Source organism: Hetaerina americana, unplaced genomic scaffold (assembly GCF_022747635.1).
Source record: "Hetaerina americana unplaced genomic scaffold, ioHetAmer1.1.p SCAF_6, whole genome shotgun sequence".
Classification (NCBI taxonomy): Eukaryota; Metazoa; Arthropoda; class Insecta; order Odonata; family Calopterygidae; genus Hetaerina; species Hetaerina americana.
The window spans coordinates 42652724-42671065 of NW_027287205.1; the positions used below are offsets into that span (position 1 = coordinate 42652724).

General features: G+C 35.3%; 1 protein-coding gene across 5 annotated transcripts in view; it reads right to left on the reverse strand.

The window, feature by feature from the left end:
• Nucleotides 1-18342, reverse strand: part of Wnk (Wnk kinase) — a 128344-nt gene that overhangs the window by 16528 nt on the left and 93474 nt on the right. For 2 of the 5 annotated variants that reach the window (XM_071594360.1, XM_071594359.1), the window contains 2 exons: nt 9396-10958; nt 8299-8550 (listed from right to left, as the gene is read on the reverse strand). The exons of 1 other annotated variant lie outside the window; for it this stretch is intronic. In XM_071594360.1, coding sequence (XP_071450461.1) covers nt 8299-8550; nt 9396-10958 — 1815 coding nt within the window. The remainder of the gene's footprint in view (nt 1-8298; nt 8551-9395; nt 10959-18342) is intronic. 2 more of the 5 variants (XM_071594362.1, XM_071594361.1) reach the window with 2 other exon arrangements.

Genomic DNA, 18342 nt, shown 5'->3' on the forward strand with positions numbered 1-18342 from the left:
TCATTGTTCAGGTATAAATGCCACCGAGCAATCATAAGGAGGAAGAAGTCGATAGGGTATATGATCAGACAGAGGACATAACCGCATGTGTTCTAGCAAGGAAACATTTGATAATGATTGAGGATTGAAATGCGACGGTAGGCGAAAGAAGATATGGTGATGAGGTAGAGGGCTACGGTTACTGTGGGGAGAAAGCAATTGAATTCTGCAGGAGACAGGGATTGATCATCATGAATACATGGTTTAAGCACCACAAAAGGCATAGGTGCACAAGGAAAATTCCTGCAGAATCAGGAAGATATCAATTAATACTATATTGTGGTTAGGCAGAGAATTAGGAACAGTGTTGTTAATGCACACAGTTTCCTGGGAGCGGATGCAGACTTGGATCGCAATTTATTAATTAAGAAGTGAAACATCCAATTCAAATAGATAAAACGGGGAGGTGGGTTAGGAAATAGAATACAGAAGCATTACCTTGATTGACAAGGAAGGAGTGTAAGCAGGCTGTAGAGAAAATCATGATGGAGGGAAAAGATCTAAGTACTATCAAGAAAAAAAAGGAAATATATAAAAAAAAATATATCGAAAGCCACAAAAGAAACTATAGAACCTGTTAATGGGAAAGGGACAAGGAAACCATGGATCACTGATGAGCTGATAAGAAAGATAGATGAGTGTTCAAAGTGGAAAAATATAAATACAGAGATAAAGAAAATGAAATATAAAGAATTAATAAAAAACAGGGGCAGGTAACATATTGAGCAAAAGAAGCGTGGTGGAAGACACAGTTTGAGGATGTGGGAAGTTTGCACAGGAAGGGTGAAATTGGTGTGCTATACAATAAGTTTAAAATCCTGTTGGAAAGTAAGAAGGGCAATTAGTTGAAAAATATCAAAGATAAGATAAATATTAGTTGAGCCAGAAAATATCCAAGAGAGATGGAAGGAATATAAAGAAAAACTGAATGGTAAAGAACATATGCCAGCAAGGTTTGACATAGAAAAGACATTAAGGGTATTGAAAGAAAATAAGGCCGTGTAGGTAGACAACATTCCGGCTGAACTATTACAAGGCTTAGAAAAATGTTGTAGGGAGAGGCTACATGGGCTGATTCGTAGAATCTATGAGGAAGGCATCTGGCCGGAAGACTTTGTGAGATTGGTGTTGGTTCATATTCCAAAAAAGATAAAGGCTACATCATGTGATGTCTACAGGACAATAAGTTTGATATCCCACGCAACTAAAGTTGTTCTCAAGATCATCACCAAAAGGATTGAAAGTAGGGGAAGTGATTACTTAGGGGATGATCAGAAGGGGAGAGGTACGCGTGATGCCTTTGCAGCAATGTGATCACTAATCGAGAGGAACATAGAATTCAATCAGGACGTATTTGCTTGTTTCATAGATTTTGAAAAGGCATTCGATAGAGTGAATTGGGAAAAACTAAGGAGTATATAGCAGAAAATAGGAATAGATCGGAGAGACAGGAGGCTAATCTGTAACCTGTACATGTCTCAGACTGCTCAGGTGCGAGTGGGGAATGGGGAGCTGGGATGGGCAGTGTTAGGAAGGGTTGCCCAATATCACTGTTGGTGTTTAACGCACATGTGGAGGAAATGATTAAAGAGGCATGGGAAGAATTGGAGGTAGGAATGAAAGTGGGCGGGGAATACGTAAAATCAGTTAGGTTTGCTGATGACCAAGCTCTGATTTGTCAGTCAGCCAAGGGATTGCAAGCATTGCTGAGTGAATTGGAAATTCAGTATGATGGATACGGGATGAGAATCAATATGAATGAAAAAAAGGTTATGTGATTTTCCAGAAAGAAAAAGGCTGAGCCAAACATTAAAATAGGAGGGCAAAAACTAGAGCAGGTAGAACAGTTTATGTTTCTCAGAAGTGTTTTAGACTGACATGGTCAAAGTAGTAGGGACGTAAGGCAAGGTATTGCACTAGGTAAAGAGGCAACATATATGGGCATACATTGCAGAAAATACGAATATATGGGAGTGACAGAAGACTAATCTGCAACTGTGCATGTCTTATAATTCCAGCCGATTCTTGCCACCCTACAAACCAGAAACTGTCAGTGTTCTAATCAATGATACCCTGACTTATTAATTTACCCCTAACTATAAAAAATTACAACCATGAGATGGACACCATATAATCAATAGCAGTATCCAATGGCTACAGTGAAAACATTGTCACCAATCTCTTAAAGAAAAAATTAAAATCTAAAGCTATTTCACAGTCATGGTACCTTATCCCCATTCAAGAAAAATCCAAAAAGTGGTGTAGTCTATTGTTTGTAGGTGATCTTTCCAATAAACTTGCTCAAAAACTCTCAATTTCTTTAGTTTCTCTCTTTCTTTGGGTTTTTCATATTTCCCCTCTTTGTGCCTGCCTACCTTACTCCTCACTCTTTTCTTTCCCGCCCCCCCTTCCTCAAACATGTATAAATATGATGTATCACAATTTGAATCTTGTCTTGTACCTGAAGTTGGTTCAATGAGCTGAAATGCTTTGTACATAACAAATAAATCTGTGGAAAAGTGCAGATTTGTTTTTTATGATAGGCCTTTTTACTGTCAATGAATTCCTTGAAACTGACTCGGTATTAAAGTAAAATGTATATAAATACATGTGTACATGTATATAGGTACTCTGTTTTCTGCATTTAATATTTATGACGAAATCTATTGTGCTATGTAACATAAAATCATGAATAAAGATTATTATCGTAACATACAATTTGCCTTATGCACGAAATATATTATAAGAGTATTATCTTTTGGCCTTATGCAGTTCCATATCAGAGGCATAACATAACTAACAAGCTATCCCCTTGCATTTACTCAACGCCCTCACTTTCTTGGTGTGGCATTCATATTCACAGCCAATAAAAGGATCTTCCTAGCAAGCATTTTGCTCAGGTTTTGTGCATGGAATATTAGATACATACAACATAACTTAACAGATAATGTACAGGATGAAGATGATGCTCTTGAAGATACAATATACACAACTGATGAACATAAAATGTATGTCCGAATGATCATTTAGGAGTGCTGTGAAGACTGACATTCAATTCAGTTTCAGCGATTAAAACAGTTTTTAAATTATTATTATTTTTAATCAAACTGTATTAAGTTATACTATTATAAGTGCCTAAAATAGATGTAAAAATATCATTTTTTACCCAAAGGAAACTCATTTCATCACATCTTTGTTACCATTCATAATATGTTTCCTACTTTACCGACAAAATTTTGCAGGCAAAATATGGATATTATGCGTGGAAAATTACATTAATCAGTTCAAGCATGGAGAATCCACAAGGTATAAAGCCTATAACACCACTTCTCAAGACAAACAGAAATGTCGATGATTTATTAATGGCATAAAAAGTTATGAGTAATTATTTGCATTTAACCAATGCAATACATATAACTGCTAAAATAAGGTTCCAATCCAATTAATGCCATTGATTAATACCCCTACATAATTAGCCACCAACAGTTATAGCAACAACGTTTAAAAACTCTGACTTCCATTATTGAACACCTAAATCAAAGGTTTGCTGATAAAAGTGTCTTTATGAAGAATTGAACATTCATCTAAAAGATTCAGAAGGTTGGATTAATATGTTCCCATTCTAATAGTTAACAGTGGCACACAAACACTCACAAAGTCTTAATGTGCAAATACTTTGCATTATAGAAATAAGCAAACACAACACCACAAATATGGTTGACTTAAGATTTTTCTTGAGGTCCAGAAGTTAACAAGTGAAATAGGTGTGACATCACAACTTTTCAGTGCCAACATGATCATTGCATGCAATTTCCTACTACACGCTTATTTCGAGACATGACAAAGGGTAACTAAAAAGCAATGGAAATAGAAAAAATGAAATACAAGGCCTATCGAACTCATGGAAAATTTCATATAATCACAATGGATAAATTAGCAGTTTCCAGATATTAGAAGTTCATTACTTTTGACTTTCCAAAATATGCTTTAACTTTTAATCTAAAAATGCAATGTGAATAATGATGAGATAAGCTTTTCACTGACTGGACAACAATTACACCTCATGGCTCGACCATGGGCACTACGCCTATTACATTCTTTGCAATACCTAGGCTAATTATCAACAGTTACATTAACACTATCGTCCAGTGAATTTTTTTGGGAATAATAGCTGATGATGGCACACTATATCGAATGATGAATGTTACATTCAATAAATGTGGGTAATTTTCTCATTTAAAATGATTTCAAGATGGTCTCCGGAAGTTTTGAGAAAACCTTTAAGATTACTACATTAAGTGGTTCCAGTTAACTTTAAAAGTTTTTGGTCGAAAAGTGACAGACCTATGAAGTTAACTTTTTTTTTAATATTGCAGAAGACAAAGAATCTTCATCAGATCAGTATGTATTATAGAAGCTGCACCAAGCTGGACACTTAATCGTACAAAGAGATAATGAAACATGGAAAAGTAAATACTAGATAGGAGTGATCAAGACCTGCAATATGGGAAGTCCCTGGCATCAATGGGTTTCCAAAGGTGATCCAGAAATTCTACCATAATTTGCATACGCTCCTTAGATGCCACAATTATTCTTATTTATTGGCATTCTGATGAAAATAGAGGAGTTTCAAATAAAGGGGATTGTGGGTGATATGACATCATAAATGCCTGAGGCAACAAGGAATACACCTCAGATGTGAAACAATTGGGCAACATAAAATAAAAAATTATTTAAAAATATTTAACATCTCAAAATGCTCAAGATCATTTTCAGTCCAACAATACTGCTTCCTAGTAACCTCATGGATCCAACTAAATCTTTGACTCACTATTTTTATGGATAAATATTTTGCAAATGATCTACAATCATGCATTTGTGTTCAGCTATATCATTAACTCACACAACACAGACTCACGCAGCACTTTTAAATATTATATAAGTCTAATTAAAGCAGCAACTTTCTGGCAATACAGACCAAGGCATTGCAGAAGAACAAGAGAAATATAGGTGACAACTCTGTGACATTTGACAGTCGCACTCTCCCTTAGGTGTCTCAAGAATGCCCACCCACAGGCAAAACAATATGCACAAAAAATACAAGAACAATAAAAAAAGCTTGAACCAACAGCATGGCTAATGCACCATCAGACTTGGGCAGCCACCTGGACAGCATATGGAACCAGAGCCATAATTAACTGTTTCAGCACACAGGGCAAATATATTACGTTCATTGTCTTCCATCAGATTACTGTGACAAGATGAAGCAAGGTGATGAAGAACTCACACTGTGTGTACTGACATGACAAGATTTGTGAATCAAAAAGATAAGCCAAATGTTTCCTTACTCTTCCTCTGCCAAGAGAATTCTGAAAGACTTCATTCAAATAATGTTACCACATCTAGAAGCATTTAAACAGATTAAAATCAAAGAGCATCAAAACCTAATGTGGTGAATTTCACAGAAAAATATCAAATAGTATGTTAGCCAGCTTTAATAACGGCTACTGTTAATTTTTTAATTTATGTTTAGATGGGAACCCCCTCCAAGAGAATAATTTTAAACAAAAAGCACTATTTATCAAAATATGTACATTCTTACAAATGTGAAACACGTTTTATATATATATATATATATATGTATATATATGTATATATATGTATATATATATATATATGTATATATGTATGTGTATATATATATATATATGTATATGTATATATATATATATATGTATATGTATATATATATATATATATATATATATATATATATATATATATATATATATATATATATACATATCAAATAATCAAATTTTCCTTTAAAAAAAGCATAAGAATGAAATATTCACATTCCAAATATTTTTCCCCTCCTGAAAGAATACATAATAAGCATTCCTTTTGTTGATCACCCTTTCACTATATATATATATATATATATATATATATATATATATATATATATATATATATATATATATATATATATATATATATAGTGAAAGGGTGATCAACAAAAGGAATGCTTATTATGTATTCTTTCAGGAGGGGAAAAATATTTGGAATGTGAATATTTCATTCTTATGCTTTTTTTAAAGGAAAATTTGATTACTTCTCCATGACATTGACTGCAATGATTGAAACATGAGAAATGAGAAAAATTTAACACAGTAAGCATTCTGCTAGGATAGGTTTGGGAGAGGTATCATTAACCAAAGATTTTCAGTTTAAAAGGAAGATGTGAAGGTATTTTCCCATCCATTTTCCACTATTTTGCTGGTAAAAAAATATCATGCCCCATAACAATAACATAACTAAGTTTTCTGATTTATTCATGGTTTTTATTGATTTCCTCATCCCTGATTTTCAACACTTCAATTCCTGATCACCATGAATAAAAGCAGGTTAGGACTCAATATTTCCAGCTCTAATCTTGGCAGGCTTATCTTAAAATATGATCATGGAAACTGTTTTCTAACTCATCATACAATAAGTGTCACTATGAGACCTTCATTAGGTATCAATGCATCCCGCCAAACTGATTGAAACTAAGTGAAAACAACACCATTTTGCATTCAGTTAATTTATTTAGGAATGTACAAGGGAGATTTGGAATACCAGACTCCAGGTACCCTCAGCTTCACATCAGATGTAGATTTTTTGGGAACCAGATCTTTCTGGGAAACCATAGGAGGCATAGGGAAAGGAGTGATATCCCCCTTGATGGGCAAATGTCACTATAAGCCTTAGGGCTGGTTATAATGCGAGCTATATCCCTGAATATAAAACCAATATTCTGATTGATTACTGTGGTTGGTGATTCTTTATTTATCAATTAAATATAATGTCACATTATTCTTAATGTATATTCACATTTAATAACCTCCACATACTTTCACCCAGCATCATCATAAGTGAATTCGGTGAGGATCATCACAAGAACAACAAATGGCAGAAATACAATATTGGTTTATTAACGCCAGGTCTCATCTATTCCAAAATTTAAGCCATAAATCTGGCACAATGTCTGTCGAAAATCTTATCCAAGAAAGGATATGGGAAAGAGAAGACAGAGAAGGGTGGATGAGAGCCAAAACTTAACTGGTTCATTGAAATGTTTCATTCCACAAAGGTCAGGAACTTCACTTCATGTATACTTAGTACCTTATAAAGGATAATAAGAACGGGATTGTAGTTTTTGGAAACCTTCACCTTTTAAGATCTTAGGAATCATCTTATAATCTTAATCATGCCTACAGATAATTTGGAATGTTGGTATAAAGGAAGCTAGTGAAGTAGATCTTCAGCTATGTTTATTCCTCGGCAGGGATTTATGGATTTAGAAAGTATGTCCTCAAAATCTCAGGAGGAGTTTAAATTGAAAATATATAGAAAGGAGTAAGCATATGAATTACCATTATACTTGAATGCTTATTCTTAAAAGTTAGGCTTTGATCCCTCCACTTAACCCTTGACAATGTTCTGATCCACAATCCATCTGGTTGGAAAAGTGGGTGTATAATTCAAATGCACTATTGAAAAACTATACATTAAATACTGACCAGTAACTGAAATTTTACTTCATTTAATTCTAATCAATAAAATCATTGGTATGACAATCATTAAGAAAACAAGTTCTACCTTCTGTATTAACAATGATTTAAAATAAATCTTAATAGAAATATGTAGCTAACAGAAGCATATCAAGTGCCCAAAATCCATAAGTGGAGTGACTCTCATCAAAACCGTTTCTCATTTAATTTAGACTTGCTTTGGAGTTGGGACAATTATTTGCATCAGGAACAGGTATTTGAAAAAAAAAATTAATCGATCATCCAAATTCAGTGAGAAGTAACACAATTTCTAAGAAGCAAAAATATTAATTCTTGCTATTTTCCTTCTTCGACATACATATAAACAAGACTACACTGCTGATATATACCAGTTTTGAAGAGTAATTGCAGCACTAACCCTGAGTTGCGACAGTAATATGGTGTCAAGGTGATATTACACAAACACACACACACCAATGAAGGAAAAAAAAAATGTTTCTCCACAAAGCACAAAAGAGAGAAAATATTTTTACTCAGCATAAAAATTAAGGGCAACACTATTAAAAATATTACTGAGTAAGCACCCACTTTTGAAAGATTTGCCATGTGTGCAAAAACAACTTTCCACGGCCCTGGTGGGTAGGCTTGCATACAGTCATACATACAGAGGCACACACACTCACGCACACACGTCCACACACACCTGTGAGATAGGGAGTTGCTGCTCTCCAGCTAGATCCAGGCTAGAATGGTCAGTTCCTCCTCCCGAGTTACCAAGGGTTGGGGAGGGGGGTGAAAAGTTGCCACCCTGGGGGTCGGTCAAGGGTTCGTAGTATGGGTTGAGCACAGAGGAAGGAGGAGGAGGGGCCTGGATTCGAGGTGGTAGGAAGAAGTGCACCACGGCCAGGCAGAACTTCCGGAAGGCCACAGTTAGGCGGGAGAATAGGCACGGCCTCTGAATGACAGAGAGAGAGACAGTGTGTGGGGGGACGAAATGAACAGATCCCAAACTTATCTGCTCGAAAGAGAGCTATTTTTTTTCGTACAACACACCTTTACAGATGGACAAATATAGCAATTTTGAGGGAGAAAAAAAATAATTCATTGTTTCAAGATGAAAATAACATGAATGGAACAATGGTTTTAACCATGAATGCTTTGTGACAAACATAACAGAAAAAAGGTACCCCAGGAAAAATGTCTAGTAATGGAAAGTTGAAGGGGTCTTACATTTTAAAAGACATAACATGAAAGAGGATGAGAGACTGCTAAGTCAAGAGATAACAAGCTTTTCAGCAAAAGCCTTAAGCTTGATGACAAAAAAGTGCAGGCAATGGACGGTACTAAAGATGGCCGAGTTTTTCGAGAGCAGAAGAGAATAGAAAGCCAGTTCCTCTTGCAATTAAACCAGTGCTAAGCATACCCAGTGCATGAAATCATCCTTTGAAGCCAGGGTAGTTACCAACGAGGACATAAAACAAAGAGAGAGAGCTCATACATTCACTCTTTAAATTATCCTCGACTTTAACATGAGAGAGTGAGAAGGAAAAAGAGACATCCAAGCAAAGATTCAGGAAGTACTAAGAGAAGCCATTCGCTCGTCAAATTCTTCTGATTATCCCTTCACCCAGATGGAGGCATGAATACAAGCCAAACGGGCAAGACTAGACTCAAGTATCACAGATTTTCAATTTTCACTTCGGACCATTAGCTCGCCAGCCGAATAATAAACAAACAATGCTCCTCCACCAACAAATGCCAACTCCAATCCACCATTATTGAATGGAAGGGCTGTCTTACCAAACTCTTTCCGAGGTCAGCAGTGATTCCCATGGATTTAGCAGTGGGCGATGGCCGTCCACGAGAGCGTCTCAATTCCTCGCCATCGGAAAGGCAAGAGAGGTTTTCAGCCAAACCCCTACACTGCACCCTTGCCAAACGATCACGCTGGATAGAGAGAGGCGTAAACCCAAGATTGGGAGGAGGCAGAGAATTCTCACTGTCTTCCCACACTTCTTCATAAACCTCCTCCTGCCTCTTTCTACTGCTACCACTGCTGCCATTGTTGGAATTCATCCCCCTACAGAATTGAATGTCCTCCTCAGGGCCAAACACTTCCCTGATTTCCTCTCGGCTACGAGAAAATGGCCTTGTTTCCCTCCCCTTGTCCCAATTGAGATGCAACCATTTATCGGACCTCATCCCTGCATGAACAGTGTGGTAGTGGGAAGAATTGCTTTGCACTTCCGTTTGAGTTGATGGGACCTGAAGGTAGGTGCCATGATCTTTCCCCCATTCCCCATATGGCTCTTCCCTCATATTGAGGCTGGCCGGAAGTGATTGACCAGGGGCAAGATTCCCCATACTTTTTGCTTGCTTCAACCTTGCGACCAGCAGGTGGCGCGGTTCATCTCCACTGATATTTCTTGTGTGGTGAAGCTGATGGATGTGCTGGTTCCCATGGGTGGAGGCTCCACGTGACTGAGCGGGCTGCTTGAATGATGGGAGCTGGCCCGGATCGTTGCAATTGGGCCCGGTGCTCAGAGAACGGTGGAATCTTGAAGACTGCTCCGGGAGATGGAGTAATGAGGACGAACGAGTCAGTGGTGTGGGAGATGGGGGGCAGTTGGCAGACTTGGGGAGCTCAGGGAGGATCCTCCTCCGTGGACCAGGTGAGAGTGGAGGACCCCAGCCAACGTGGTCCAGGTCGTTGTAACTAACCCACCTCTGGAGCGTGGGATGGCCAGAGTCTACTGAGAGGGATTGCTTGGCTGGAAAGTGCCTTGGAGGTGTGACATACACCTGCTGCTGAGAGCATGGGCCGAATCCTAGGTTGCTTGCTCTGTGGAAATCCCCTAAACTATTTGTGCGGGGTAGGGAAGGTGCTTGTGATACATGTGAGAAAAGCTGAGAGTGCTTAGTGGGCGACACAGGTCCGGGTGAGCGTGGTGCCATGGGCACTGTGTAAGTCATTTCTTCCCCGGACATTGAGTGCCTCCAAATCTTCTGGGATTCTTCTTTGATGCCAGCTTGAGCATATCCCTCCAATGAGCTATCATCCCCTGGATTCCAATAGCTAAATACTCCCAGCTCTGGGTTCTTATCCATCAAGGTGTAATCTTGTGGATGGGGGGTGGGCCTCGACTGGTGATGTTGGTGGTGGTGAGGAAACATTTGAACATTTTGAGGAAGCGATATATGGTGTGGCTTGTGCCCGATTTCCTGATGAGACTGCTGATATGAGTGCCAGGATGGAGGAGCCAGGTGAGCTGGAGTTGCTCGCAACGTCTGAGTTGGAGGATGAGGGAGTAATGGTTGGGGAGGCTGCCATGAGGAACCGGAAATTGAGTTGCTTAAGCTTGACTAAGCCCATAAATAAAAAAATGAAACACTCAGCTAGCGGTAAAGGCCATAAGATTTCCTCATAAAATTTACAAGCCAAAAATAACTGCATGTTCCTTGAAGACCATGCAGATGACAAGGATAAACATGAAAAATCTTGATGATAAAGTGATGGAACTGACCAAATCAAAGCCATTGGCAAGAAATTTTAGCTTGCATGAGCAGATTTGCATATAAATCATTTAACTTTATACAGTTACACTTATCAAAATTTGCATTTCAACTACTTTTTAATTAATTTTGATATCATGATTTTCACTCAAAAGAATCAAACTGTTTAAACATGCATAGTTATATATTTCATTGTACTCAGAATAAAACTAATAAAAACAAAGTCAAACCAAGGCTTCAAAACATATTGCAAATTAAAGTAGCAAAGGTACACAAAATAATAAATTAATCCTTCCAGCCAACTGCAATACACCAATTTTTTTTAATTACCGTAAAAAGAAGGGCATATAAAAATTAGAAATTTAAAACAAATTGTGTGTAGTCAACCTTAAGGCATAGTTATAGATAATCACACAAATGAACATATTTTTTCCCCTGTGAAATCTGGAAAAATAATCTCTTGGTGATTCCCAGTTTCGCAAGAGTAATTATAAAATAGATAATAATAAATTGAAATTGTTTGATTTTTACACTATTCAGAAAATAACCCTAACGGTAAACTACAGTAAATTAATTAGGACTAGTAAATAATCTCCCCACCCAATAAATATGACAAAAATCACTACTATGATAATAAGTTGATGGGGCAAAGAAGTCATATATTTCTTTCGCATTACCTAATATTATATCAATTCAAAAAAATAAGAAGTGCATATTTGAAGAAAACTACCTATTTCTCTAGGTAAATCTTTAGATTTAAATTTACAAATAAATGTAACACTTAAATGCTCAATACGTGAGAACTTAACATTAATAGAACTAAATTTTGCTGGTTAACCATTTATATAAATTTTGAAAGAAATTTTTTTCATATACTTTTTCTTAACATCACAGAGTTTGAGTAAGGCAATACTGACAAATTCATCTTCTATTATTCTGATAAAAAATGAATAATTGATTTGAAGAAAGAATGAATTAAATCCATCCATGAACCCATGCAAAACACTCGAGTATCCTTAACGGGTCCAAGACAAACACTTTTAACTTTTTGAAATAATTTAGCCAATTCTAACATTAAGTACAAATGTGTTATATTCACTTATAAACCTGGGATCTTCTCTCGATAAAACAGATCAATTTCACATAAAATTATTTTATTAGTAATGCTCAGTCTACTAATTAATGTGTGGTTTGGAATATGTCTAAAAATAAATACCCATAAATATATTATTATAAAGCTCTTCATAAATTCCTTTCACTCTACATTATTCGTAAAGTTCTTCAACTTTCCTCCACTTTACAAAACTTGCCTTTTCTTAACCTTCCTCTTCCCTGATCACCCAATGTTCTCTTCTCCATCCCTACCTTAAACATCCAACTACAACTAAATATCTATCCAGATTTTACCTTCCTTTTTCTGTCCACATGCTTTCTCTTTATTTATTTATTTCCACAAGGTTCTTTGTAATTACAACTTCCATCTAAATGCTTCTTTTGCTAAAGCAAAAACAGTGGACTCCCACTTATCCAGCCAGTGTGTCCCCAGGTTCTAGGCTAACAAACGAATGGCCAGTTAATCAGAAAACATGCAGAATACCATTACAAGACTATAAATTGTAAAACAAATATTAAATTTAGCAACTTTAATTACTGTAAAAGGTAGGGAAATTAATTGATGACAGTTTATAAAATTACTTTAGTCTCTTTACTTTCAGAATGATAACTCTTACATAATTTATATGATTTATCCTAAAGAAAACTGATGCAGGATGGACATTAGCTGGCAAAAACAAGACCAGGTAAGATGGATTCTACTGTTTTCTCTCAATGCCCTTCCTAGTATACTCATTTTTGTTTGAGCATCATCTCAAGTACACGAACTGCTTCACTCCCTCTAACTTATTCCATTTCACTTTAATGTTTAGCTCAGCTACTTGTATCTTACTTTTATAGATTTACCACTACTTTCATTGTCTCAAAAATGTCCATAATTTCTAATCTCAGTGGCTATCTAATACTTTATCATAAAAAATTCTATGCATATCAAAGTGACTTATAAAGTTCCCAACCAACTTTCATTCCTTCCCCGTCTCATGACTAGCTAACTATTTCCTCAGCCATATTCCAAGAAACTATGGGAGATGCCACATCGGTAACTTTTAATGGAGTCATCTGCTAAATGTTCATTACAATGCAAAAATTTCAGAGCATAAAAACCCTTCACCTTGACCGGGATTTAAACCTGGATCCTTTGATGCACAGCCGAATCCTTTAGGCAGTTAAGCTAGCGAGGCATCCTCTTACACTCTGAAATGTTGGGGGCTTAGAGGAACAAGATGTTGTGATGAAATATGGTACATAAGATGTTACAGGCATTTGTAGTCGTGCGCGATGCGCCACAGTCCACAAGGTTAAAGCCAACTTTAAACACTATGGTGTTTTAACTTTGACAAATTCCAAGAAACTGCAGGAGATGCCGTGACAGTGCCAGAGGTTGCCTCAGTAGCTTAACAGGCTTAAGTACTTGGCCAGACATTGAGAGATTCGGGTTTGAATGCTGGTCACGGCAAATAATTTTTACACTATGAAATTGTTGCATTTTATTCCCTCAGTATAAATTATTTTTCACTGGTGAAATGGACAGTTAAACCTTACTCCCCACCCTAATATTAACCATGCTAATTTTCCATGCATTACCTTACTTTTGCAGTCTTTTCTACATATTTTACAGGCTTCAAATAAAATATCTATTACTCCAGTTTAATATTTTAGAATACTTTTCAATGGTTTTCAGTGAAACACCATGCATCAATTCTTCATGTGATGCCTTACTTGAGTAGTCTAACAATTTACAGGTTTCAAATACATGTAAGATCTACTCCAATTCAGTCTACCTAAATTTTGGGTCAAGAAAATATTTTCACACTCACCGTTTATCTTACCTAGTCTGGGTTCGAATCCCAGTCAAGGCGAATGATTTTTACACTCTGAAATTGTTGCATTGAAATGCACATTAGCGGATGACTCCGTTAAAAGTTACTGTTGCGGCATCTCCCGCAGTTTCTTTGGAACTTAATCACACGTCAAATATTCTATTAATGCCCTTAGTGTGATGGTGTTATGCATTCTCGTTACCTTCCTAATCAAATCCGACTTTATTTAAGCAGTGATTGGCATGATCCTGCAACCATTACACCCTCACAATTCTTAGCACTCCGCCACATATAACATTAAATGCCCTATATTTTTCATTTTTGGTAAAATAATCTATCTTTATTTAAAAACTTGGCTTCACCTATATAAACCATGAATTAGCTCCCCCAAAAAAACCACAACTTCAATTTCTACCAACTTCTAGATTAATTCTAAGGGGCCTTTTTTGTAAATTGCTACATTTTCCAACAACAACCACAATAATGCTTTCACCACACTCTAAGCATCCCTGAATACAAGTTTCATTCAATTCTATTTCTCCATCTATATGAAGGTGCTTTGGCCTTATGTCTTATAATAAAGTTTTAACATGCAATTTTTTCATTCTCCCTGAATCTCTTTCAGTTTGATTACTAAATTTCTAGTGTTATCTTTCATCCAGTGGAACCTCTCGTAGTGAGCACAAATTATTCCAGAATCTTAATAAGTCTGTTTGAGAAATTTATATGGGCAGAGAGATTAAACGATTGAATAAAATTCATAAGAAATTTGATAAGAAAGGCTAATGTTACTAAAGTGCTGAAAAAATGGGGCTGGGAAATACATGAATCAAGATGGAAGAAAGCACACCTTAAGTGTATATACAGATCTTACATTGGGGATGCTGAATGGAAAGATATTTCAGAAAGGTTGAAAATCCCTATTATCTGATAATGAAAGAATAGTTTTAAAATTGAGCTGCAAAGGTATATTTTAAACACAGGAAAAACATTCCTTTTTTGATCACAATATAGGAGATTGGAATGCTCTACCTAAAAGTATTCTGGAGCCCTTTCCAAGTAACATAGGGGGATTAAGAACTATAATGAGAAAAAATAATGTATTTTTATGGTAAGAGTATGTTGTTTATGTCTTGGTATATTTTTTATTTCCTGCATGAGTAATATTCAGCAGTTAAATTAAGAATGAGTTCTACATCAGAATGAGGGTTAAACACAGACAGATGTAGCAGACCCAAGATCCTGGATTTACCCTCTCCCCATCACCCATAATAAAAATGTCACTCGCTAAGCATGTCATTTTTTATACAATTTGTTTTGCTAGTTAGGCAAATTACTTGTTATGAGAGGTGCTTGTTAAGTGAGGGTCCACAGTATTTGGTATTTTTTTCAATTTCACATCTGGCAAATTTTTCCACATATGTTTTAGAATTTCTTTGCTTTGGCAAATTTCATAGTATAACTGACCTGCTCTTCTTGACAGGTTTCCAGAGTACAATGAAATTCTGACTCTAGTTATTTGATTATTCATACGTATTTATCTTTCCTTTATGCTTTAATAATCATTTCCAGGATTACTTCCTCATTCAATTTTCCAATTATTTTTAACAGTTTACATTATCCCATTTTTATGTAAGTTCCACTTATCTTCTTTTTTACCATTACTATATTTTAGACCAGATGCTCGGTAACTCCTCAGAGGACATAATAATTCTACCAATGAAAATATAAGTTCATTACAGGTAACATTCCAGAGGTTGCCAGGGTCTTTCACTAAGGAAATATTTATTCAGCTGATTCAATAATTTGCGACCCTTAATACAAATTCTCAAGTAAGTATTTCTTTCAAAAACTTTCTAATTATTTCCAATAATTGTTCATATACACTGCTTAGTTCTTTCTCCCTATGACTACTTGAGAGCATGTGCTCCCAGATTGCAAATGCATAAAATGAATTTTCTTTTCTTTCTAACTATCATAGCATTATCCTTCTCTCTAATTTTCTGATCATACTATGGCTACACCAGTTGACTTTCTCTCATATAAATCATCCAGTAATTATTCCTTCAGCTAGCCCTCGCATATTTTTACAAAATCTCACAACTAAGCATCTACCTCCTTTCAAAAATTCTTTATTTAAGGTTTCCCAACATCCCTGCCCTAAACTAAAAAGGTGTTCCCCTGCTCTGATCTCTGCATGGAATATTTCATCTCTAATCACTGATTATTATAATTGCAATTATAAAATTACAGATTTCCTGGGGCAATATTCCCTTCATCATCGTATAATATTCCCTTGATTGCTCCCAACAACTCCTTTTTCAATGTTTCATCCATCTCCAGGGGCTGCCATAAAAATCCCCAACCTGTACTGTGTAACAGGTACCCCTAACATACAACATTAAACATAATTGCATTTCAAGAATCACAGTAATATCTTTTGTTAGTCACTTTTCCTCATCTAACGATTTGATACTTTTTAAATCCCTTGTGTTCATTTTTATATTAATCATACAAAATTATTAACAAATCATTGGACAATAAGATTACAAAACAGGATTATGATATAAAGGTTTGTTGCACAGAGTGATCTAAGTTCTAAAATTAACTACTGAAATGAGACAGATTGGTAAAAGTAATAAAAATTATCCGAATGAATGGTCCTTGTATTAAATACAATGTGAAAAATATAACCCTATCAATAAAATGAAAAATGAATATAAGTGGTCACAAAGACTTAAAATTTGTTACATTTTTCTATAATGCAACCCTGATAAGAATTAGAACTAATCTAATTGATTGGGAACTAAGTCTCAGCCAAAAAATTTCAGTTGGCGTAGCTCAATTCAACTAATGCATTATAGGCACTCTTATAGGTATGCCAACGAGGCGTAAGTAAGTAAGTGTTAAGTAAGAAATGTTATTTTATTTCTCTAATTTTTGGTGAATGGTTATACTATTTTTAATTATAAATGAAACAATAGGTATGGCAAGCATCCTTTATCAAGTAATTAATCTGCCTTTAACATAACATAGACCTTTCTTTCCATCCATGAGTATTCATGAGCATAATCAAACATGGAAAAACTATAAGTTTGAATTTTTTCGAGTTAATGAAATTAAAAGAATTGCTAACTATTCACCAGGCAATTTTTCTAGGATGAAAAGCATATGAACACACCACTTAAATTTAGATACTGGTGACATAAAGTAATATGCAAGTACTTTCATGAAAATTATCCATGGATGTCTAATTTTGGAAAAATATTCCTTATCTGGTAATAAAATTTCAACTCAAGTTCATCAAATAATTTAACTTAGCAAATTTTCACAATTTTATTGGACAGTGACACAACTGAATTTAATGTTGTCACACCATATCCCAATAAAATTGAGAAAAATAACTAATTTCATTTTCACCATGGATATAAAATATTTCTAAGTCATGAGTTACTTTTATGGATTTCAAATGATATACAGTAAACTGCAATTCATTGTTTATTACATATTTTGAAATTTGAAAGAAGAATTATTTGTTTATTGCCAATGCCACATTTTATCCTTCCGCTGCTATGATAAAAAATTATCACATCAAAATGGCAAAATTGCTGCTTCAGATAATGTGGTGTGTCTTATTTACTTCCCATGTGGTAGGAACTTAATTTATAGCGAATATTAGCCGGGAAAAAATTAATCCATACATTGTTGTGGGTACCAATAAAAAATTAACATAAGATATCGGAATACATAGATTCATTTATGTGTTAACAATGGACCTTGCAGAAAATATAATGAAAATAAAGAAATATCTAGCGACCAAGACTAAAAACAGAAACTTTTAGAAATATTTTACGTGTAACTGAAAACCAATACACTGAAATCCCTATGGTTAATATAATTTTCTTGAGATTGGATAAAAAAGTATTTCCAATGATTGAAAACAAATGCATTTTGTTCCTATTGTTATTTCTTGGAGTCCAGGCAATTTTTAAGAGTTGGTGAGCAGTGAGAACATAAAATTAACCATAAATATATAAATCCTCAGATAATAAATGTACAATTATCTTTTTGAATAAAGATCTGTCTCTCCGAGCAGTGAAACACCATGATAGTAATGGCAATTATAGTATAGGCAATAATAGGATTATCTAACAACATCTTTTGATCAGAATGGTGATCAGAAAATAATACTATTTTCTGATGATGAATGGTTTTTACAGGACATAGAACAAGATTTTGCATCTCTAATAAATTATGTAGTCGATAAGTTAGGATATTTGGAGTTAAAAATAAATGACCTT